The sequence below is a fragment of the Pongo abelii genome, chromosome 20, assembly GCF_028885655.2.
Source record: "Pongo abelii isolate AG06213 chromosome 20, NHGRI_mPonAbe1-v2.0_pri, whole genome shotgun sequence".
NCBI lineage: Eukaryota > Metazoa > Chordata > Mammalia > Primates > Hominidae > Pongo > Pongo abelii.
The window spans coordinates 9878236-9902654 of NC_072005.2; the positions used below are offsets into that span (position 1 = coordinate 9878236).

Below are 24419 nucleotides of genomic sequence, written 5' to 3' on the forward strand. Positions count from 1 at the left end.
TGTTTTTGTTTTGTTTTGTTTTTGAGTCAGAGTTTCACTCGTGTTGCCCAGGCTGGAGTGCAATGGTGCGATCTTGGCTCACTGCAACCTCCGCCTCAAGGGTTGAAGTGATTCTCCTGCCTCAGCCTCCCGAGTAGCTGGGATTACAGGCATGCACCACCATGCCCAGCTAATTTTGTATTTTTAGTAGAGACAGGGTTTCTCCATGTTGGTCAGGCTGGTCTCAAACTCCTGACCTCAGGTGATCCGCCCACCTTAGCCTCCCAAAGTGCTGGGATTACAGGCATGAGCCACCATGCCCAGCCTCATGGATGGTTCTTGTGTGTCTAAGTGATGGGCAGTCATGACCGTGGAAGCTACTAGAAGTCCGAAGGTCACTGAGCAGTGCTTGGTGGAAGAGGTCTCTTGTCCTTGGGAAGGCATTGGTCATTGGGTAGTTACTTGGACGTCAGTAGTCCCTGAGAACTGGTCAGTAGAACTCAGTAACCATTCGCCACTATACAGACACTGGAGGTCAACAGAGTGGGATTCACAGGGCTGCAAAGCCCTTGGTCACTTGGGGGTTACTGGACAGGGAGGTCCAATGGCCCTGGGGGATCCAGGACACTTTGGGCTACAAGACAGTCATCAGTGTGGACTCCCTGAGCACCTATGGGCAGTCAAAGGCTCTGTCCCTCCCAGGCCCTGACCCCAGGGGTGGGCGCAGTCACTCACCCGGCTATCCGCACTGGGGGCCATCGTGTCAGTCATCCAGGAGCCGAAGCGGGACCCCATGGCCCGAACGGTGATGGGGTTACTGACTCCGGTCAGCTTCCCACAGCCTGGGAGGCAGGAACAGGGGGAATGAGGATGGGGAAGGGAACAGCCCAAGAGAGGCCGGGCAAAGATGAAGTGCTGTGATCAAGTTGGGAAAGCTGGGACCAGGGATGAGGGAAGACTCAAAAATCTGGTCCCAATATATTGTTCAGTTGTGAGTGAGGGGTTAGAGGCCAAGGGTCAGGGCCATTTCCAGCTTCTGGACTCAAGTGTAGCTTTAGGTAGGAAGGTCAAGGGTTGAGGTTTAAAAGTTAGAGGTCAAAACTGTGTCCAGCTTCTAGGCACAAACAGGTGATATTGGAGTTGGGTGTGGCAGTCAGAGATCAGGGGTCAGGGTCAAGGGCCAAGGCATACCCAGCTTCTGGGCGCAGGCGTGGAGCCGGGCCTCCAGGGCCATCACCCGTTGCTGCAGGTCCTCGTACCCGTAGGCACCCATCTCCTCCTGAATGGCCGCCAGACTGCTGGAGAGATTCCTCACCTCCTCCCGCAAGCGTACAATGGTCCGCGTGTCTGCCTTGTACTGCTCCAGGACCGAGCTCAGGGGCAACAGTTCTGTCATCCTGTCCTTCAGCTCCTGTGCATCAAGATGGAACCATGGCCAAGCCTGACCCCTGGCCTTTGACCCAGACATGACTCCAACCTCTGACTCATAACTTCACCCTTTGTCTTTGATGCACACCTGGCCCTTGACATTTGGCTCAGATTGGACCCTAGATTCTTCCCAGACATGACTCCATTGTAGGAACTAATGGATACCAAATCCCAGTCATTCGTTTGACCTCTGGTCTGGACCCAGGAGGACCCACCTGGAAGCTCTTGGCCGAGAGGGACCCATCAGCCGCCCGGAGCCGCGCATCCAGGCTCCGCATGAGGGTCTCCATGCCGCGTACATACTGGAGGTCGCGATACGTCCGCAACTCAAGGACCTCCATGGACTGGGAGACGTTCTGGACCTAGGAATGGGGACAACTGAAGGGACCAGACCTCCTTCCCCAAATCCCAACCCAGAGATGCCACAGACAAGAGCTGGCAGGGCCAGAGGCTGTACAAACACCACACCGACGAGGCCACCTTCTCCTCCCCTGAGTTTACCAGCAGCCTCCCAATCGCGTGCCCAATCCATCCATCCATCCCTCCCTCCCTACTACCCACTGGCTCCCATCTGGTCCACCCACCACCACCTCTCACCTCCTCCCTAGTCTCCCAGTTCCACCTTCATCCCCTGTAGTCAATTCTCTACACAGCAGACAGAAGGAACTTTCAAAACAGAGATTAGATCACCTTCCTCCTCCACAGATCCTGTGCTGGCTGGTCCTGCCCCGCCCCCCCACCCCACCCACTTCCTCTCTCTTTGTTCTCACAGACTCTAAGCTCCTTCCCTCTGCAGGGTCTTTGTACTTGCTGGTCTCTCTACCTGGAGTGCTGTTCCCCCAAGTTCCCATGGCTGGCTCCTTCTCATCCTTCAGGGTTCAGCTCCAGCGTCCCCCACTCAAAGCATCCTTCCCTGACACCTTGTCCGGTAGCCGCTCACTCACTCTCCTCTTGCCTGGTCATTTCCTTCCCAGCTGTGACTATGTAGAACATTCTTATCCATCTGCCTCCTTCAGGTGGGACCCTCAGAGACAGAGGCTGTGTCTAGCTTGTCCACAGCTTAACCTCCAGTGCCCAGCACTGGCCTGGAGTAGAGGCCCAATAAGTATTTTTTGGCTGAATGAGTAAAATAAACTTCCCTTGCCCTGGCCTCACCTGACCCAACCTGAGAGCACCCAGCTCACACCTCCACCTGGCTATGGTGAACTCCACCTAGATAACTTGAACTCCCTGGCTAAGGTAGACTCCCACCTGACTAAGGTGAACATCTGGCTAAGGTAGCCACCTTGTTAAGGTGAACTCCATCTCTGGCTTAAGTAGACTCTCACCTGGCTAAGGTAGACTCCAGCTGGCTAAGGTAGACCCTCACCTGGCTAAGGTAGACCCTCACCTGGCTAAGGTAGACCCTCACCTGGCTAAGGTAGACTCCAGCTGGCTAAGGTGAACACCTGGCTAAGGTAGACTCCCACCTTGTTAAGGCAGACTCTCACTTGGCTAAGATGAACACCTGGCTAAGGTAGACCCTCACCTGGCTAAGGTAGACCCTCACCTGGCTAAGGTAGACTCTCACCTGGCTAAGGTAGATTCCCACCAGCTTCACCTGACTAAAATGGACTCTGCCCGGCTAAGGTAAACTCAGTCAGAGATACCACTGGATGCTTGTTGAAATACAGACTTTCCTGTACAATTATTCACATGACACTTGGAAACTCTCAGAAACCCAGCAGCGTAATACCCACCCTGAACGCCACAAAACATTTTTACATACTCTTCCCTTCTCCACAGTTTCATGTTTCAGCTACCTGGGGCCAACCGCAGTCCAAAAATATTAAGTGGGAAATTCCAGAAATCAACAATTTGTAAGTTTTATTTATTTATTTATTTATTTATTTAAGATGGAGTCCTGCTCTGTTGCCCAGGCTGGAGTGCAGTGGTGCCATCTCAGCTCACTGCAACCTCCACCTCCCAGGTTCAAGCGGTTCTCCTGCCTCAGCCTCCCGAGTAGCTGGGACTACAGGCACATGCCACCATGCCCCCCTAATTTTTGTATTTTTGGTAGAGGCTGATCTCAAACTCCTGACCTCAAGTGATCCACGTGCCTCGGCCTCCGAAAGTGCTGGGATTGCAGGCATGAGCTATCACGCCTGGCCCAGGGGACGATTTTCTATTGATCATGATCAGAGGTAGAAGGAAACTTTTATAAGAGCCTCTTGGGGTGGAGGGTGAGACCCTCCCCAAGGGGCACAGAACGCCTTCTTAGCAGGTGAGTCTGGTGAACTGCAAAGCTGAGTGGGACATGCCTGGTGGACCAGAGCTCACACACAGGAGACTCAGATGCTGCCCCTCCAGTCTTCCTTCCTTCTCCCCACTCCAACCCCAATAAGTGCTTGGCTTCTCTCCCAAAAAAGCATTGAACAGGCTGGACACAGTGGCTCACGCCTATAATCCCCACACTTTTGCAAGGCCAAGACAGGCAAATCACCTGAAGTCAGGAGTTCAAGACCAGCATGACCAATATGGTGAAACCCCATCTCTGCTAAAAATACAAAAATTAGCTGGGCGTGGTGGCACACGCCTGTAATCCCAGCTACTCGGGAGGCTGAGGCAAGAGAATCGCTTGAACCTGGGAGGTGGAGGTTGCAGTGAGCCAAGATCGTGCCGCTGCACCTGCACTCCAGCCTGGGTGACAGAGTGAGACTCTGTCTCAAAAAAAAAAAAAAAAAAAAAAAGCATTGAACAGATATTGGATAAAGTATCCATCTGGGCATGGTGGCTCACACCTGTAATCCCAACATTTTGGGAGGCCGAGGCAGGAGGATCACTTGAGCCCAGGAGATTGAGACCAGCCTGGGCAACATAGGGAGACCCCGTCTCTACAAAAAATACAAAAATTAGCAGGGCATGGTGGTGCATGCCTATAGTCCCAGCTACTCAGAGGCTGAGGAGTGGGGATTGCTTGAACCCAGGAGTTTAAGGCTGCAGTGAGCTGATCATGTCACTGCATTCCAGCCTGGGTAACAGAGTAAGACCCTGTGTCAAAACGAAAAGAAAAAAAAAGGACCTGCCTGGAGAGGAGCTGGATTATCAGCCAGCTCTGAATAATTCGCATAGCTGGATGTGGCCACTGGCTGACCTGGATGGGGCTAGAGGGCGGGGTGAGAACTGGGAGATTTTCCCAGCTGCCCCCAGGGCACCTGGAAGGTTCTCACCTTCTCCATCAGTTGCCGCAGCTCCCGACTCCTGCCATCTCGAGAGCAGGTACTCTGCGCTGGGATCACGGCTGTGCAGATGCATTTCCCGTCAGGGGCCTGGGCTGAGGTGTACAGCTGCCAGCCCTCTTCTGGGCTCTGGAAGAGAGTCTGCAAAGAGGTGGGGGTCAGAGACTGGGATCCCGGTGAGGGTCTCGCCTCGCCCTCGCTGGGACAGCAAGGGGGCCTGAAGAAACCACAGATGCCCTTTGCTGGGCTCCAGGCATATGCCAGTGCCTGTTGTGTGTGATCTCAGGCCCTCCTTAAGGAGCCTCATTTCACAGATGGCATGACTGAGGTGCAGAGGGGTTAAGGAATACGGCAAGGAATTGGAGGACTCAAATCTTCTCCAAGACCAGAATTCATTCTCTCACACAGATTCACACACACACAACACTGTCTCCATGACTGCCATTAGAACAGAGATCCACTCAACCCCCAAACCTGGACCTCCTCTCTGCTTCCCCAGCCCACAGTGACATATCGGCTCTGGAGCTATCTCAGGGCCACTTAATGTTTTTTTTTGTTTGTTTTTTGTTTGTTTGTTTGTTGTTGTTGTTTGTTTTTGAGACACAGTCTTGCCCTGTCGCCCAGGCTGGAGTGCAGTGGCACGATCTGGGCTCACTGCCACCTCCGCCTCCCGAGTTCAAGTGATTCTCCTGCCTTAGCCTCCCGAGTAACTGGAATTACGGGTGTGTGTCTCCATGCTCGGCTAATTTTTGTATTTTTAGTAGAGTTGGGGTTTCACCGTGTTGGCCAGGCTTGTCTCCAACACCTGGCCTCCACTCCAGCCTGGGTAACAGAGTGAGACCCCGTCTCAAAAGGAAAAAAAAAAAAAAGGATCTCACCTCAGGTGATCCACCCGCCTTAGCCTCCCAAAGTGCTGGCATTACAGGCGTGAGCCACCGCACCCAGTCATCAGGGCCACTAAATGTTAAGTGCAACCCTGCTGTGCCCCCTCCCTACCTGGAGCCACCCAGGCAACGTAATGGCAGACAAAATGCTCAGATAATCCAGTGATCAATTATGGCTTTGTTTCCCAAGCCATGCTCCTTGCAACACTGGTAATCTTAACCAGGTGTGCTGGGAAAAGGATGCTCTGTGGTCAAATAAATGTGTGTCTTACTGGGTGAAACAAGTTTTGTTACTGCAGGACTTATCAGAGCCTTAGAAATGCTAATAAGTACCAGGGAACCCTAGACACAAATCATAAACTTCCAAACTGATTAGAAGACACCCATGAGGCAGGTGGATCACCTGAGATTAGGAGTTCAAGACCAGCCTGGCCAACATGGTGAAACTCTGCCTCTACTAAAAATACAAAAATTAGCCGGCCGTGGTGGCGGGCGCCTGTAATCCCAGCTACATGGGAGGCTGAGGCAGGAGAATCGCTTCAACTTGGGAGGCGGAGGTTGCAGTGAGCTGAGATCGCGCCACTGCACTCCAGCCTGGGTGACAGAGCAAGACTCCGTCTCAAAAAAAAAAAAAAAAAAAGGAAGATATCCATGAGAGTCTCTTCTGTCCCAGGCATAGGGTCTGGGACAGGATCAAGGAAGAGAAGGAATGAAGAAAACATCTGGTGGTTGTCCATGGAGATACTAGGAGAGACGGACATCAATCACTTAATGCCATTGATACTTCTAGAACAATGTGCTGCAGTGAGTGCTTTGAAGAAATAGTGCAGGGAGTAACGGGGTCTTCCCTCAGGCTGAGGGTCTCTGAGGAGGTGTCCAAGAGAATGGGCTCTTGAGATGAACTTGAGGGACAAGTGAGACAGGAGAAAAGGAGAAGGCAGGGGACATTTCTGTCATTACAAATCCTGATCGATGTCTGGAGGTACCCGGGAATGGTGGCTCATGCCTGTAATCCCAGAATTTCGGGAGGCTGAAGTGGGCGGATCACTGAAGGCCAGGAGTTTAAGGCCACCCTGGGCAACATAACAAGACCTCATCTATACTAAAAAGTAAAAAAAAAAAAATTAGCTGGATGTAGTGGCATGCACCTGTGGTCCCAGCTACTCAGGAGGCTGAGGCAGGAGGATTGCTTGAGCCCAGGAGATCGAGGCTGCAGTGAGCTACGGTTGTGCCACTGCACTTCAGCCTGGGCAACATGGCAAAGCCCTGTTTCTACAAAAAATACAAAAATTAACCAGGCATGGTGGCACACACCTGTGGTCCCAGCTACTCACAAAGCTGAGGCAGGAGGATTGCTTGGGTGCAGGAAGTTGAGGCTGCAATGAGCTATGGCTGTGCCACTGCACTCCAGCCTGGGTGACAGAGTGAGACCCCATCTCTTAAAAAAAATAGAAAGGCCGGGCGCGGTGGCTCACACCTGTAATCCTAGCACTTTGGGAAGTGGAGGCAGGTGGATCACCTGAGGTCAGGAGTTCGAGACCAGCTTAGCCAACATGGTAAAACCCCGTCTCTACTAAAAATACAAAAATTAGCCGGGCATGGTGGTGTGCACCTATAATCCCAGCTATTTGGGAGGCTGAGGCAGGAGAATCGCTTGAACCGGGCAGAGTGGGGGCGGCGAGCTGAGGTTGCAGTGAACCGAGATCACACCACTTTACTCCAGCCTGGGCAAAAGAGCGAAACTCTGTCTCAAAAAAAAAAAAAAAAAAGGATGTGGGGGGACGTGAGGGTTGTGGGGTGACTGGCTTGGGCTTGCACACGTAGGTGTCATTTGTTCAAAACCTGAAGTCTTTGTTCAAGACCTGAAGGAAGTGAGGGAAGAGCCATTTGGATGTCTGTGGAAGGGGTTCCAGGCAGAGAGAACAGCAAGTAGAAAGGCTGAGGCAGGACCATGCCTGGTGTGTTTGTGAAACAAGGAGGAGGCCCACGTGGCTGCAGCAGATTGAGTAAGGGGAAAGTGGAGGCAGATGAAGGAAGGGAGGTGATGGGGCAAGGCCTTGTGGGAAGCAGTGAGGGCTTCGGGTTCTGCTCTGAGGAAGGTGGGAGCCATGGAGGGTTCTGTGCAGAGGCGGGACGTGACCTTACTTGGGTGTTCACAGTACCACAGTACCTTGGGAGCCAGGTGCTCTGGCTGCTCTAGGGGACGAGGGAGGGAGGCCAGGGCAGGGGTGACTGCACAGATCCAGACAGGTAATGATGGGTGGTGGCCACAGAGGCGGTAAATGGAAGATTCCGGTCCTATTCCAGGATGCATTCTGACAGGCATGGAAGAAATTCTGATTTAAAAAAACCCAGTGTTTTACAGAGAAACAAAGCACCACAATCACTGATCATTTGCACAGCCGTTACTAGATCTCCCAGCAGAATCGGTGCCGTGAGCTGCAGCACAGATAAACCAAGCTGTGAATTATGAGCAATCCCGGGGACTCCAACTATTAGCCCACCTTTTTCTCTCCCACTCAATCAAGTCTTTTTTTTTTAAGCCTTATTGGAATATGAGCAAATGATATAATTGTACAAATTGTACAGATGAGCTTGACTCCCCCACTAATCTATAAGGAAAACAAACCATTCATAAACGCCAGCTGAAACTATTACAGTCATTCTTTGAGCCTTTGTACACCCTTCCTAAATGGGGGGAACCCCCTCTTTGTAAGTTGCACATCCTCAGCCCTGGCAGAGGAGCACAGTAACTCACTTTCTCTGCCTTCCTTGTACTCAGGTAGGAGCTGGGTGGAGCTAACATTCACTGCAGGTGCGCCTAGGATTGGCCACAGCCAAGAGCTTTCTCTGGTGGTCAGATCCCACCCTGCCCTTGCATGGGGCCAGAAGAAAATACACCCAGCGATCCTCAAAGATGACCCACAGGCATTAGTGATTAATACCACTCCTCTTGCCTCTCCAGTTGGAAAGAACTCGAAGGTGTATGTTCCATGAAATCTTCCAGGGGAACCCATTAGATTTGCACCTCAGTTGTCCACAGCAGCAACCTGCTCATTACGTCTCTTTTATTTATTCATTTATTTTATTATTTTTTATTTTTGAGACAGACTCTCGCTGTGTCGCCCAGGCTGGAGGGCAGTGGTGCGATCTCGGTTCACTGCAACCTCCGCCTCCCGGGTTCATGGCATTCTCCTGCCTCAGCCTCCCGAGTGGCTGGGATTACAGTCACCCACCTCCATGCCTGGCTAATTTTTGTATTTTTAGTAGAGATAGGGTTTCACCATGTTGGCCAGGCTGGTCTCGAACTCCTGGCCTCAAGCGATCCGCCCACCTTGGCCTCTCAAAGTGCTGGGAGTGCAGGCGAGAGCCATTGCGCCTGGCACATTTATTTATTTTTTTAAGATGGGGTCTTGCTGTCGCTCAGGTCTGGGTCTTGCTGTTGACCACCAATGGAGTGCAGTGGTGCAATCCTAGCTTACTGCAGCCTCAAACTCCTGGGTTTAAGCCATCCCCTCCCACATCTGCCTCCTGAGTAGCTGGGCCTACAGGCAGGCACCAACACACCCAGCTTTTTTTTTTTTCCCTTTGTAGAGACAGTCTGTCTTTGCTGCCCAGGCTGGTCTTGAACTCCAGCCTTGCACTCCAGCCTGGGAGACAGAGTGAGACCCTATCTCAAAAGCAAAATAAAAAAAGGTTCAGTCATCTCTGATGGTGTCATCAAGGTGTTCAATGACATGAAGGTGTGTAAGTCTTTGATGCCAGAGAAGGTGAAGAGGCACAGAAGGCGGTGCTCTTCTGCCTGAGTGAGGACAAGAAGAACATCATCCTGGGGGAAGGCAATGAGATCCTGGTGGGTGATGTGGGCCAGACTGTCCATGACCCCTACACCACCTTTGTCAAAGATGCTGCCAGATAAGAACTGCCGCTATGCCCTCTATGACACAATCTACGAGACCAAGGAGAGCAAGAAGGAGGACCTGGCGTTTATCTTCTGGGCCCCTGAATGGACACCCCTTACGAGCAAAATGATCTATGCCAGCTGCATAGATCCACCTGCCTCGGCCTCCCAAAGTGCTGGGATTACAGGTATGAGCCACTGTGCCTGGTGTACTCATTAACTCTCCCTGCATGGGTTTCCTTCACCTCCTCTCGCACTTCACAGCTCCCCCACTGGTTCTTCCTGGGGTATCTTAGGTGAATACTTGCACTTAAATCCTCCCTGAAGGAGCCTGACCTAAGACAACAAGGATGGCCCAGTATAAGAGGAATACTCCAAGAAAGCCTGCCCCTTTGGTTCTGGGAGGATCCAGAACTACTCTCCCACCTCCCTTCTTCTTCTCCTCTTTTTTTTTTTTCAGAGATGGAGTCTCACTTGGTCACCCAGGCTGGTGTGCAGTGGTACTATCAGGGCTTTTGGCAGCCTCAACCTCCTAGGCTTAAATAGTGATTCCTCCCACTTCAGCCTCCTGAGTAGCTGAGACTAAAGGCCTTTAGTCTCACCACCACACCTACTAATTTTTTTTTGAGACAGAGTCTCACTCTGTCGCCCAGGCTGGAGTGGAGTGGCACGATCTCCGCTCACTGCAAACTCCGCCTCCCGGGTTCATGGCATTCTCCTGCCTCAGCCTCCCGAGTAGCTGGGACTGCAGGCGCCCGCCACCACGCCTGGCTAATTCTTTTTTTTTGTATTTTTAGCGGAGACGGGGTTTCACCGCGTTAGCCAGGATGGTCTTGATCTCCTGACCTCGTGATCCGCCCGCCTTGGCCTCCCAAAGTGCTGGGATTACAGGCGTGAGCCACCGCGCACGGCCTCCCACCTACTAATTTTTAAATTTTTTTTTGTAGAGATGGGAGTCTTGCTATATTGTCCAGTGCGGTCTCTTAACTCCTGGGCTCAAGTGATCCTCCTTCCTCAGCCTCCCAAAGCACTGGGATTACAAGGCATGAATCACTGTTACCTCTCTGTTTTTTTGTTTTTTTTTTGTTTTTTTGAGAGGGAGTCTCGCTCGCTCTGTCGCCCAGGCTGGAGTGCAATGGCGGGATCTCGGCTCACTGCAGCCTCTGCCTCCCAGGTTCAAGCAATTCTCCTGCCCCAGCCTCCCAAGTAGCTGGGATTATAGGCATGCACCACCACGCCCGGCTAATTTTTGTATTTTTAGTAGAGACAGGGTTTCATCATGTTGGCCAGGCTGGTCTTGAACTCCTGACCTCAAATGATCCACCCGCCTTGGCCTCCCAAAATGCTGGGATTACAGGCATGAGCCACCGCGCCCAGCCCTCCCTTCTTGATAAATCTAATTCTTAAAAAAACAAACAAACAAACAAACAAAAACATCAAACAGGACCCCAAGCATCCCTGGCCCTCCTCCCCTGGCTCTGGTCCCCAAACAATTTGGATAGAAACCCCAAAGGAATATCTTTTGTGCAGAGACAAAGCCGCCAGTTCAACGCAATTAACATCTTCCTACATTGCCTAGCGTGTCCTTTGAAGCAAATAAGCCATTTTCTCTCGACAGAGGAAATATTGAATTGTAAAAGAGAAGCAAGATTTAAGTGGTGCAGAGAGAAGGCCTCCATGGTTTTCCTAAAATAATTGTCTGCGTTGGACGCATCTCACTGGAGTGTTCTCTGCAGCAGTGTAATTAAATGCCTGGGTTTTGGCTTCCAGATAGCAGCAGGCAGAGGTCCTGAGTTTTGCCCATTGGGTTTAAGTTCAGATATGCAGTCAATGCATGTCCCTAGGAACTGCTGGAATGTTCTGGAAGGTACCATGTGCTAGCTCTCCCAGACTGGGTCTAGCTTGGAAACAAAGTCAAGAGTTCTTGGCAGTCAGAAGACTAGAGAGGAACAGAGAGTGTCCTACTCTAGGGGAAATGCTTGTAACAGCAGGTGCAAGAACACAGGCGTTCTCCAGCATAGAAGTCTGTGGTCGAGCAGCCTGTCTCACCTCGGATGTGGCAGATGTACTAAAGAAGCCAACTCACTTTTTTTTTTGAGACAGGGTCTTGCTCTGTTGCCTAGGCTGGAGTGCAGTGGCATGATCTAGGCTCACTGCAGCCTCAACTTCTCTGACTCAAGCAATCCTCCCACCTCAGCCTCCGGAGCAGCTGGGACTACAGGCATGCACCACCACGACTGGCTATTGTTTTGGGTAGAGACGGGGATCTCACTACGTTTCCTAGGCTGATCTTGAACTCCTGGGCTAAAGCGATCCACCCGCCTTGGCCTCCCAAAGTGCTGGGATTATAGGCGTGAGCTACCGCGACGGCCCTGCCAACCCACTCTCTCTTTGCTGAGCTCTTGGTTCAGGGTTTAATATTCCTGCTAATGGGCTTTAAGAGAGTGAAGCTATGTACTCAAGTATCTGTTCCTCAAATGTCTTTTCTGGCTGAAATCTTTCAAACACTTTTGCTGAGGCTGCCCTAATTAAACACCAGCCTCTAAAACAGGTCCAGGATTCACTGAGTAGGACACAGGCAGGGAAAGTTTTTCTTGCTGTTGGGCCAGGGATCATCATCTCCTACTACTCCACCACTTATATCTTGGTTCAAAAACAATTCCTGGTGGCCGAGCGCAGTGGCTCATGCCTGTAATCCCAGCACTCTGGGAGGTGAAGGTGGGCAGATCACCTGAGGTCAGGAGTTCGAGACCAGTCTGGCCAACATGGTGAAACCCCATCTCTACTAAAAATACAAAAATTAGCCAGGCATGGTGGCAGGCGCCTGTAATCCCAGCTACTCAGGAGGCTGAGGCAGGAGAATCGCTTGAACCTGGGAGGCAGAGGTTGCAGTGAGCCGAGATCGTGCCATTGCACTCCAGCCTGGGCAACAGAGCGAGACCCCGTCTCAAAAAACAACAACAAAAAACCACTTCCTGGTGTTTCCCTGGGGACAGAGGCATTGCTACAGGGTCCTGGGGACAGGAGAAGCAGTGGCTATCAGGAAGTAGCCAAGAGGAAGAGAGCAAGCGCCTGCCTCTTAATAAAATGAGGCTATTATTGTGTTTGAGGCTGGATAATTTAATCAGGAAGCCAAGGCAGCTTGGGGCTTACATATTTATTTGTGCCCTGCCTTGTTCCAGAGAGGACTCTAAGTGGTTTACAAGGATATGTAAAATACCATAAGATAGCGCCAGTTAAATATGAGAGCGGGGATTAGATATTTTTGGAGGACAGCCTGCCAGTCCACAGCCAAGCCATTACGGTTTCTGCAATTTGCATTTTATTCGGCCAATCCAAAGCTAAGAATTCAGCCCGTGGAAACTTTGTGGACAAACATCTGATTGCTACAAAGGAGGTTCACTAAGCATTGTTTAAAATTGAACAATTAGAAATTAATTTGATCAAAAGCTATTACACATGCTAGAAATTTTTTTTTTTTTTTTTTTGGAGACAGGGTCTTGCTCTGTCACCCAGGCTGGAGCACAGTGGCGTGATCATAGCTCACCACAGCCTTGATGTCCCAAGGCTCAAGCGATCCTCCCACCTCTCTCTCCTGTCTCCTGCGTAGCTGGGACTACAGGTGTGACCCACTACATCAGGCTAATTTTTTTTTTTTTTTTTTTTTGAGATGGATTCTGGTTCTGTTGCCCGGGCTGGAGTGCAATGGCACGATCTTAGCTCACTGCAATCTCCGCCTCCAGGGTTCAAGTGATTCTCCTGCCTTAGTCTCTGGAGTAGCTGGGATTACAGGCACCTGCCATTATGCCCGGCTAATTTTTGTATTTTTGTAGAGACGAGGTTTCACCATGTTGGCCAGGCTAGTCTTGAACTCCTGACCTCAGGTGATCTGCCCGCCTTGCCCTCCCAAAGTGTTGGGATAACAGGTGTGAGCCACCATGCCTGGCCCAGGCTAATTTTTAAAAAGATTTTTTGTAGAGACAGGGTTTAGCGATGTTGCCCAGCCTGGTCTCAAATTCCTGGGCTCAAGCAATTATCCCACCTCAGCCTCCCAAAGTATTGGGATTACAGGCATGAGGCACTGTGTCCAGCCAATTTACAAATTTAAGATGCATCTACAGAATGAGATACTATGCAGTCATTAAAAATTAGGGATTAATGGAGATTTTAATCACCATCTTTAAATTTATCTTATTTTCCAAGTTTTCTACAATGAACAAGTATTGTTCTTATAAAGATTTTTAGGGCCAGGTGCAGTGGCTCACGCTTGTAATCCCAACACTTTGGGAAGCCAAGGCAGGAGAATCACTTGAACCCAGGAGTTTGAGACCAGCCTGGGCAATATAGTAAAACCCCATCTCTACAAAAAATTTAAAAATTAGCTGAGCATGGTGGCACATGCCTGTAGTCCCAGCTACTCGGGAAGCTGAAGTAGGAGGATCACTTGAGCCCAGGAGTTCACGGCTGCAGTGAGCTATGAAGGCGCCACTACAGTCTAGCCTGGGTGACAAAGTGAGACCCTGTCTCAAAAGAAAAAAAAAGATTTTTAAAAGTCCCTTAAATGTTTTTTGTTTTTTGTTTTTTTTTTTGGCAAGGGAGAAAAAGAAGAAAAACAAAAGCAGGGACATAAAACAGAGCCAGAAACGAGGCTAAGAAAAACTCATCCCTTAAAAACCTGAACAATCAGCATATGGCCGGGCCATAAGTTTGGCTCCAAGCTCCTTAGCAGCCAACTCAAAAAGGGAAAGCTGGTCATTTATGCGGTTCTCAGTGTCCTGAAACAAAAGTACACCAGATGCTCAGGAGAAAGCTCAATTATTTTTGGCAGGGATTTCTCCCACAGTCCTCCCAAAAAGGATTCCACGTGATGTCACCAGCATCTCTCCGGGCAATATCCTTACGATAGAAGTGACTAGCTTCCTCTAGATGTTTCTTATTCCTCCTGGGATGGTAGAGTAGGGCCAACTGGTAAGAGCAGGGTCCTGGAGTCAGGCTGCCTGGGTTTAAGTTCTGGCTTCACCATTTGCTTGCTGTGTGACCTCGGCAAGTTGTTTAACCTCTCTGTGTCTTTCTTAGTTTTTTCATTTGTACAATGGACATGATGACTACCTACTTCTCAGGGTTGCTAGGAGGATCAAATGAGTTCATAATATATATAAGAGCAATTAGAACAGTCAGTAGCATGTAGTAAGAGCTACACAAGTGTCTGCTAATACTATTATTTTTATTTTTTAAGAGACAGGGTGTCCCTCTATCATCCAGGCTGGAGTGCAGTGGCACAATCATGGCTCACTTCAGCCTCGAACTCCTGACCTCAAGCGATCCTCTGGCCATCAGCTTCCTGAGCATCTGGGACTACAGGCATGTACCACTATGCCCAGCTAATTTTTTATTTTTTGTAGAGGTGGGAGTCTTGCTATAATTGCCCAAGCTGTGTTTGAACTCGTCGCCTCAGACAGTTCCTCCAGCCTCAGACTCCCAAAATGCTGGGATTACAGGCATGCACCACTGCACCTGGTTAATTTTTTGAAATGTTTTTGTAGAGACAGGATCTTACTGTGTTGCCCAGACTGCTCTTGAACTCCTGGCCTCAAGAAATCCTCCAGCCTCAGCCTCCCAAAGTGCTAGGATTACAGGCGTGCACCACTGCACCTGGTTAATTTTTTTTAAAAAAAATTTTTTTTGTAGAGGTGGGGTCTCACTATTTTGCCCAGGCTGGTGCAGCAGCACGCTCATGGCTCACTGCAGCCTCGGATTCCTGGCCTCAAGGGATCCTCCCATCTCAGCCTCCCAAAGTACTGGGATTACTGGCCTGAGTCATCGCACCCTGCCCTGCTATTATTATTATCTTCATAACACTCAAAAGGCCAATTTGGTAACTTCCTGAGGTCAAACGGTGTGAGTCTTGACACAATAAAAAGGATCTGGCAAAGTCTCATGGAGTTGGGGTTGAGGCTGTGGGATCATGAGGCAAAGAAAGTCCAATGAGGGAGAGAGGAGAGTGAGGGATGAGAGGGGACACTTGGTCCATCCTAGTCCCCACGAGGCCCAGCTGGCTTCCTGTTCCAGAATATCTCCTTGCTATAACCTGGCAGCAGGGGAGCCATGGTCCTTCTCCATCCTTACAGGCAATGAACCAGGATGTAGATGCACACTGCTGTGTTCTCTCCGGCCCATCCTCTCTAATTGTCTTTCCCTTCCCAGGTCACAGGATGCTTATTCTCAACTCTAGGCCTTTGCACGGGCCAGGCCTTCTGCCAATCCCCGCACTCTCCCCTCCTCAGGGCCAGGCTAACTCTTCCCAATCCCCGGGCTCAAGCATCCAGGTCTCTTCCAAAAGCAGTCTTGGCTGTCCCTGCCATGCGTTACCCTCCTCTCAAGTCACCCAGGAGGTGGAGGTTGCTGTAAGCCAAGATCGCAGTGAGCTGAGATTGTGCCATTGCACTCCAGCCTGGGCAACAAGAGCAAAACTTTGTCTCAAAATAAATAAATAAAATAAATAAATAAATAAATAAATAAATAAAAAATTAGCCGGGTGTGGTGATGCATGTCTGTGGTTTACAGTGGCTCGCATCTGTAATCCTGGCACTTTGGGAGGCCGAGGTGGGAGGATCACTTGAGCTCAAGAGTTTAAGACCGGACCGGGCCCAGTGGCTTATGCCTGTAATCCCAGCACTTTGGGAGGTCATGTCAGGCAGATCACTCTAGGTCAGGAGTTCGAGACCAGCCTGGCCAACATGGCGAAACCCCATCTCTACTAAAAATACAAAAAATTAGCTGGGCATGGTGGCGAGCACCTGTAATCCCCGCTACTCAGGAGGCTGAGGCAAGAGAATCAGTTGAACCTGGGAGGCAGAGGTTGCAGTGAGCTGAGATGGTGCCACTGTACTCCAGCCTGGGCAACAGAGTGAGATCCTGTCTAAAAAAAAATAAAATAATAATAATATAAAATGCCGGGTGCTGTGGCTCACGCATGTAACCCCAGCACTTCGGGAGGCCAAGGCAGGCGGACCACAAGGTCAGGAGTTCGAATCCAGCCCGACCAACATGGTGAAACTCCGTCTCTACTAAAAATACAAAAAAATTAGCCAGGTGTGGTGGTGTGCTACTATAATCCCAGCTACTCAGGGGGCTGAGGTTGCAGTGAGCCGAGATCCCGCCACTGCACTCCAGCCTGGGCGACAGAGCATGACTCTGCTCTCAAAACAAATAAAAATAAAAAAAGCTCTTTGCCAAAGCATCACTGCCTGTAAGTGGTATAGCTGGAATTCGAACACAGGCCATCTGGTTCCACAGTCTACACTGGCTTGTGGCACCTCTCCTGTCCTCCTCCAAGCCCTGATCACAGTCGCCATTAGGAGGGCCTCACTGGTGGAAATGCTGGCTCCAGGCCTGCCTCTACCCTGGGAAAGGAAACGACAGGGGAATGGGGAGTTTTGTTTGCTTTGCAAACAATTCATCCCTGATCCTCAGAACCTGGCACAAGGTATGTTTGTTGAATGAGGATGCTGATGAACCAGTGGGACAGAGAGCAAACACTTTCACAGGTCTACCGTGAGTTTTCCCTTTCTGCCACGGAGCTTGCTTCTGTTGTTCGTCCTGGGGAAGGATCACCTGAGATTAGGCTGCAGACAGGTGCCCAGTAGGCTAGGCAGAGGCTGTGGCTTCTCTCTGACTGCGAGAATGGCAGGAGGGCAGCAATGAATGATGGAGAACGTGCCTGTCTGCTACGTCTGAGCCGTGACAAGGGGCCACGTCCCTTTGGAAAGCTTGAGATAACAGCAGCCTGCTCTTGTCAAACCTTGAGGTATTGGGCAAATATCCCCTGAGTGATAAGCTTGACAGGCCTTAAAGAAGATATCAGCCAGGTGCTGTGGCTCATGCCTGCATTCCCAGCACTTCGGGAGGCCAAGGCAGGCGGAAGGCTTGAGCTTAGGAGTTCGGGACCAGCCTGGGCAATATGGTGAGACCCTGTCTCTACCAAAAATACAAAATAATTTAGCCAGGCATGGTGGCACGAGCCTGTGGTCCCAGCTACTCGGAAGGCTGAGGTGGGAGGATCGCCTGAGCCTGGGAGGCGGAAGTTGCAGTGAGCTGAGATCACACCACTGCACTCCAACCTGGATGACAGCAAGACCCTGTCTCAAAAAAAAAAAAAAAAAAAAAAAATCAGCTCATCCGTGCCATGTTGGAAGCCTGGGAACTGCCAGGGGCCTCCCTCAGCCTGAGAAGCTGGGGTTTTGCCTGGAAGAGCCTTGTGGCTCGGGGAGGGTTCAGGATAGAAAGTGATTGTGAGTCCGCACATTCATTCATCCATCCATTCATTCACCTTTCCACCCATTCATCCATCTATCCATCCATTCATTCATACAACCAACCATCTATCCATCCATTCACTCATCTGCTCATCCATTTATCTATTTACCCATTCATTCATTCATTCATCCAACCATCCACTCACACATATTCATTCATCCAACCATCCATTTATATATCCATCCATCTATCCATCCATCCATTCATTCATCTGTCCATTCATCCATCCCCAAGCTCTACTCCCATTCTGAATTTCATATTTTACTTAACACTTATAGAGCTCGCTCTTCTCAGTTGCTTTACAAGTATTACCAAAATTCAATCCTTAGAGCCCCATCTCATGGTAGGTACTAACACTAGCTTCATTCTACAGATGGGAAAACTGAGATACAGAGAAAGGTCAAGTTACCCAAACTCACAGAGCTGGGATTTGGATGCCAGCATATTAGACTCTCAGCCACTATGCTGGGAGGACAAGAGTCACTTCCTTCAGGGTCTCACTCTGTCGTGCAGGCTGGAGTGCAGTGGTGCAATCACGGCGCGATCACTGCTCACTGCAACCTCCACCTCCCAGGCTCAAGCCATCCTCTCATTTCAGCTCCCTGAGTAGCTGGGACTACAGGTGCACACCACCACACCAGGCTAATTTTTGTATTTTTTGTAGAGACGGGGTTTCACCATGTTGCCCAGGCTGGTCTTGAACTCCTGGGTTGAAGGGATCCATCTGCCTCAGCCTCCCAGAGTATTGTGTTTACAGGCGTGAGCCATCACACCTGGCTGACATTTTTGGTTTTTTAAGAGACAGGGTCTCAAGCAGTTGCCCAGGCTGGAGTGCGGGGGCATGATCATAGCTCACTGCATCTTCAGTCTCCTAGGCTCAAGCAATTCTCTTGCTTCAGCCTCCTGAGTAGCTGGGACCACAGGTGTGTGCCACCACATCCTGATACTTTTATTTTTTATTTTTATTTTTGTTTTGAGACAGGGTCTTGCTCTGTCCCCCAGGCCATGTCCCACATTGGTGTGATCATGGCTTACTGCAGCCTCAACCTCCCAGACTCAAGCAATCATCCCACCTTAGCCTCCCAAGTAGCTGGGACTACCGATGTACACTATCATGCCCAGCTAATTTTTTTTTTTTTTTTTTTTTTTTTAGAGACAGGATCTCACTATGTTTCCCAAGCTAGTCTCGAACTCCTGACCTCAAGCAATCTTCCCATCTCGGTCTCCCAAGGCGCTGAAATTACAGGTGTGGGCCACCATGCCTACCTAATCAACTTTTACTTTTGGAATTATTTTAGGTTTACAGGAAAGTTAATACAGAGAGCTCCTGTATACCCCTCATTCTGCCTTCCCTGTTATTACATCTTACATAACCAGAGTACACTTGTCACAACTAAGAAATTAACATCCGTGCATCCATTACTATTAACTAAACTCTAGACTTTATTCAAATTCCCCAGTTTTCCCACTTGAGTGCTTTTTCTGGTCCAGAATCTAATGCAGGATCCCATGTTGCACTGAGTTATCACATGTCTTTAGACGCCTCTGGTCTATGACAGTTTCTCTGTCTTGTTTTTTCTGACCTTGACAGTTTTGAGGATTACTGGCCAGGGAGTTTTGGAGAATGCCCCACTGGCCCTTTTTTTTTTTTTTTTTTTTTGGGGGGGGGGGCGGGGGGATGGGGTCTCACTATGTTGCCCAGGCTGGACTCAAACTCCTGACCTTAAGTGACCCTCTCACCTAAGCCTCCCAAAGTGGTGGCATTACAGACATGAGCCATCATGCCCAGCCACCACCGGCTTTTATTTTATTTTTGAGATAGAGTCTCCCTGTGTCGCCCAGGCTGGGGTGCAGTGGCGCCATCTCGGCTCACTGCAACCTCTATCTCCTGGGTTCAAGCGATTCTCCTGCCTCAGCCTCCCAAGTAGCTGGGACTACAGGTATGCACCACCATGCCTGGCTAATTTTTCTATTTTTAGTAGAGATGGGGTTTCACCATGTTGGCCAGACTGGTCTCGAACTGCTGACTTCTAAGTGATCCACCCACCTTGGCCTCCCAAAGTGCTGGGATTACAGGCATAAGCCACCGCACCCAGCCTTTTATTTTATTTTTTAGAGACAGGGTCTTGCTGTGTTGCCCAGACTGGTCTTGAACTCCTGAGCTCAAGTGATCCTCCTGCCTCGGCCTCCCAAAGTGCTGGGATTACAGGCATGAGCCACCGCACCCATCTCCTACTGGCTTTTGAGGGCAGGAACTGTGGCCTCACTTTGCTGGCCATTTCCCCAGCCTGTAACCCAATGCAGTAGCTGCTTCAGACGCTTCCTAAATGAACAAATATTGAATGGCCATCACTGAGAGCTTTATCTTCCTGTGCTCCCTGTTCTGCAGGCATCCCTGCCAGAGGCTAGATCTAGAAGAGTGCACGGCGAAATAAAAGCTTTTCTCCTTTCAGAAAGATTCGTTTTTGATCCTTTCTTTGTAGACATCAAGGATTCATTTCTTTAATATTTAAGGGCTTTTGTACCAAAGAGAAGCAGCCACATTTGCATCAGTCTCATTTTTTCAAGGCAGGCGAGAGAGATCTTTCTAGCAAGATGGGGTTTCTTCCTTCACGGAGCTGTCACTTGATTTATCTGCTTCTCCTTCCCCAGCCTTCATGCTTCTGGCAGGGGGCAGGGAGGAGCGAGGGTTCTGGAATGATCCACAGACTCTGATGTCCTCTCTGCCACAGCCCAAGGAAGCTTAATTAGAACCTCGCCAATTTGCCGGGACTGAGGTGGCCTTAGGAGCTGGTGCAGTGGCCTGGCCTGGGATGAAGATGAATTAGCAGCTTTTTTTTTTTTTGAGACAGGCTGGAGTGCAGTGGCACAATCACGACTCACTGCAGCTTCGACTTCCCTGGCTCAGGTGATCCTCCCACCTCAGCCTCCCGGGTAGCTGGGACCACAGGCACTTACCAGCACATCTGATTGTTTTTTGTTGTTGTTGTTTTTCTTTTGTTGTTTGTTTTTTCCCACAGAGACAGGGTATCACCCTGTCTCGAACTCCTGAGCTCAAGCAATCCTCCCACCTCGGCCTCCCCAAGTTGCTGGGATTACAGGTATGAGCCATTGCACCTGGCCCGAATTCGCAGTTTTATTTCCTGTCCCTCTGAATAGCTCAATAGCTACCACAGGGACCAAAAGCCTGCCTTGGGTACACAGAGCATGTGCCTTTTCTAACATTAGCTGGTCAGAAGTGGGAATCCCTTTAGCCATGCAGGCCTGCAGGTCTCACTGCTTTTTATTTCTCAGCCCCGGGAGGCCAAGCTGAAGGCAAAGAATCTAAAGAAGCTGTCCTCAGCGAGGTCATCTCCCCGCCACCGAGGTCCCTACTGCTGGGAGACACTGGCCCCGATTTAATCTCTTGCCTGAAGTTCTTCAGACGTAAAAATGAGCCAGGGTGAGCTTTTCAGATAGTTCCTTCAACTTACAGGAATTCAATTTCTGGCCTGGATATAAATTTGCAGCCATCAGCGCCCGCGGTAGGGGCTGGGGCCGGGCGCGTTGGCCGGGGATGGATTTCTGAAATCAATCTGTCAGCGCGTAGAAAAAGGTCGTCATGGGGGACATTTATCTTCCATGGCTGGCTGAGGCATTTCACACCGATAGCCAGGGACACCCCTGTACAAAATGGAAGTGTTTGCTGCGAGTCCCCCAGGCGGCGGCTGGAGGGAGGCCTTGAAGGCTGGACAGCACAGCCAGGAGGTGACATTGATCAACCTGCCAATAACAGACAGCCAGGTACCAGGACTCCTGAAAACCCACCTCCACGGGCTCCTTCCTGCTAGGTTCCCCATGTGTCCCTGGGGGTGGCAAGTCCACTCTGGGTCCAAACACTTTATCCCTTGGCTACACCTCCAACACACATTCCAGGGTTTCAAAGAAATGAGTCTCAAATGCATTCAATTCCCCCAGTGGAGGTGGGAGGACGTGGTCATTAAGGGTCTCCTAGGTTCAAGCCTCAGGTCTGCTGTGTGACCTTGGGCTAGTGACTTAACCATCTTGTGCCTCCGTTCCCCCCGTTAGAATATATAGCTAAGAATAGTACTGATGTCATGAGGTGGTTAATATATCAGAATGGCTTAACATAATGTTATGGGTTGAATGTGTCCCCGCAAAATTCATGTGTTGGAAACGTAATCCATTTTACTTATTTATTTAAAGTGAAAGCAAGTTTATTAGAGAAGTAAAGAAACAGAAGAATAGCTACTTCAGAGGCTGGGTGCGGTGGCTCACGCCTGTAATCCCAACACTTTGGGAGGTCAAGGCGGGGGCAGATCACTTAAGGCCAGGAGTTCGAGACCAGCCTGGCCAACATGGCAAAATCCTGTAAAAATACAAAAATTAGCTGGGCGTGATGGCAGGCGCCTGTAATCCCAGCTACTCAGGTGGCTGAGGGATGAGAATCGCTTGAACCAGGTAGGTGAAGGTTGCGATGAGCCGAGATCGTGCCACGGCACGCCAGCCTTGGCGACAGAGTGAGACTCCGTCTCAAAAAAAAGATAAAAAAAATACGGCCAGGCGCGGTGGCTCACACCTGTAATCCCAGCACTTTGGGAGGCTGAGGCGGGCAGATCACCTGAGGTCCAGAGTTCAAGACCAGCCTGACCAACATGGAGAAACCTCATCTCTACTAAAAATACAAAATTAGCCAGGCGTGGTGGCACATGCCTGTAATCCCAGCTACTCTGGAGGCTGAGGCAGGAGAATGGCTTGAACTTGGGAGGCGGAGGTTGCGGTGAGCCAAGATTGCACCATTGCACTCCAGCCTGGGCAACAAGAGAGAAACTCTGTCTCAAAAATAAATAAATAAATAAATAAATAAATAAATAAATAAATACAATAAAATAAAATAAAAATCAAAAATAAAAAAAATAACAGTGTTGAGAGGCAGCACCTTTAAAGATGAGGTTAGGATGAATTAATGCCATTATCAGGGAAGTGGGTTAGTTATCATGGGAGTGAGCTATTGACAACAAGAATGATTTTGGTCCAATTTCCTCTCTCTGTGTCACTTTTGCCTTCAGCCCTTTGGCCACGGGATAACCTTTGCCAGAGGCTGGTGCTATGCCCTTGGACTTCCCAGTCTCCAGAAATGGAAAAATAAATTTCTTTTCTTTCTTTTTTTTTTTTTAAGAACGATTAATCAATTGATTATTTTACAGATGAGGTCTGGCTCTGTTGCCCAGGCTGGAGTGCAATGATGCGATCCTGACTCATCGCATTCTCAACATTCCAGGCTCAATCGATCCCCCTGCCTTAGCCTCCTGAGTAGCTGGGACTACACACATGCCACCACATCTGGCTAATTTAAAAAATCTGTGTAGTCACGGGGTCTGGCCGCATTGCCCAGGCGGGTCTTGAACTCCTGGGCTCAAGCAACCCTCCCACCTTGGCTGCCTAGGTGCTCAGATTACAGGCGTGAGCCACCACACCCAGCCCTTTGTAAATTACCCAATCTGTGGTAGTCTGTTATAGTAACAGCAAACAGGCCGGGACACATACGCAATGTGATATTCAAGGGAGTGTGACAGAATTGCCTATGGAATAAAAATAAGCAAATCGGTGCTGACTGGGAACACAGAAAGGTGGGCCGGACCATCTGAGCTTCAATCTTGGCTCTGTGTTACCCTGGACAAGTGACTCTCTCTGAGCCTCAGTTTCATTTCTCTTTTTTTTTTTTTTTGAGATGGAGTTTCACTCACGTCACCCGGGCTGGAGTGCAATGGCACGATCTCAGCTCACTGCAGCCTGCACATCCCAGGTTCAAGCAGTTCTCCTGTCTCAGCCTCCCTAGTAGCTGGGATTACAGACATGAGCCACTGCACCTGGCATCAGTTTCATTTCTCAAACAGGGAAACTGGCAGTAGGTGATGAGATGACCCTGTCGGCATTTTGAGGCTCCAGCAAGCTAATACACCAAAAGTGCTTTAAGCACTGGTTCAGAGAGAGTGCTCAGGAAATACCAGCGGCTGTTTTCCTTGCAAAGGCAGATAGGACAGCACCTGCCACAGCTTCCCCACATTCACAGATAAGCAAGGAAGAAAGAAAAAGGAAGAGGCAATTATAATAGGGTGTGATAAGTGCCGCGATGCGGGGAAGCACAGAACACTGGAAGAGCTGGGCTCTAGCTCTGGGCTCCAGAGCCTGAGTTTTTTGTTTGCTTGTTTATTTGAGACTCGGTAGCCCAGGCTGGAGCACAGTGGCGCAGTCATGGCTCACTGCAGCTTCAACCTCCTGGACTCAAGCGATCCTCCCACCTCAGCCTCCTGAGTGGCTGAGTGATAGGGTTTGGATTTGTGTCCCGTTCAAATCTCATGTCAAATTGTAATCCCCAATGCTGGAACAGGGGCCCAGTGGGAGATGACTGGATCATGGGGCTAGGTTTCCCCTTGGTGTTCTCCTGATAAGGAGTGAGTTCTTATGAGATCTCGCTGTTTGTTTGTTTGTTTGTTTGTTTTGAGACAGTTTCACTCTTGTTGCCCAGGCTGGAGTGCAATGGTGCAATCTCGGCTCATTGCAACCTCTGCCTCCCGGGTTCAAGCGATTCTCCTGCCTCAGCCTCTCAAGTAGCTGGGATTACATGCATGCGCCACCACGCCTGGCTAATTTTATATTTTTAGTAGAGACGGGGTTTCTCCATGTTGGTCA

The 24419-nt window shown here is 49.9% G+C and overlaps 1 protein-coding gene and 1 pseudogene across 2 annotated transcripts in view; one reads left to right on the plus strand and one right to left on the minus strand.

Moving 5' to 3' along the window:
* OLFM2 (olfactomedin 2) overlaps positions 1-24419 on the minus strand; it is an 83539-nt gene that overhangs the window by 2366 nt on the left and 56754 nt on the right. For both annotated transcript variants that reach the window (XM_024237059.3, XM_054539622.2), the window contains exons 2-5: positions 4617-4766; positions 1623-1769; positions 1171-1390; positions 715-821 (exon numbers count right to left, since the gene is read on the minus strand). In XM_024237059.3, coding sequence (XP_024092827.3) covers positions 715-821; positions 1171-1390; positions 1623-1769; positions 4617-4766 — 624 coding nt within the window. The remainder of the gene's footprint in view (positions 1-714; positions 822-1170; positions 1391-1622; positions 1770-4616; positions 4767-24419) is intronic.
* LOC100432719 (cofilin-1-like) lies at positions 6482-9710 on the plus strand (annotated as a pseudogene).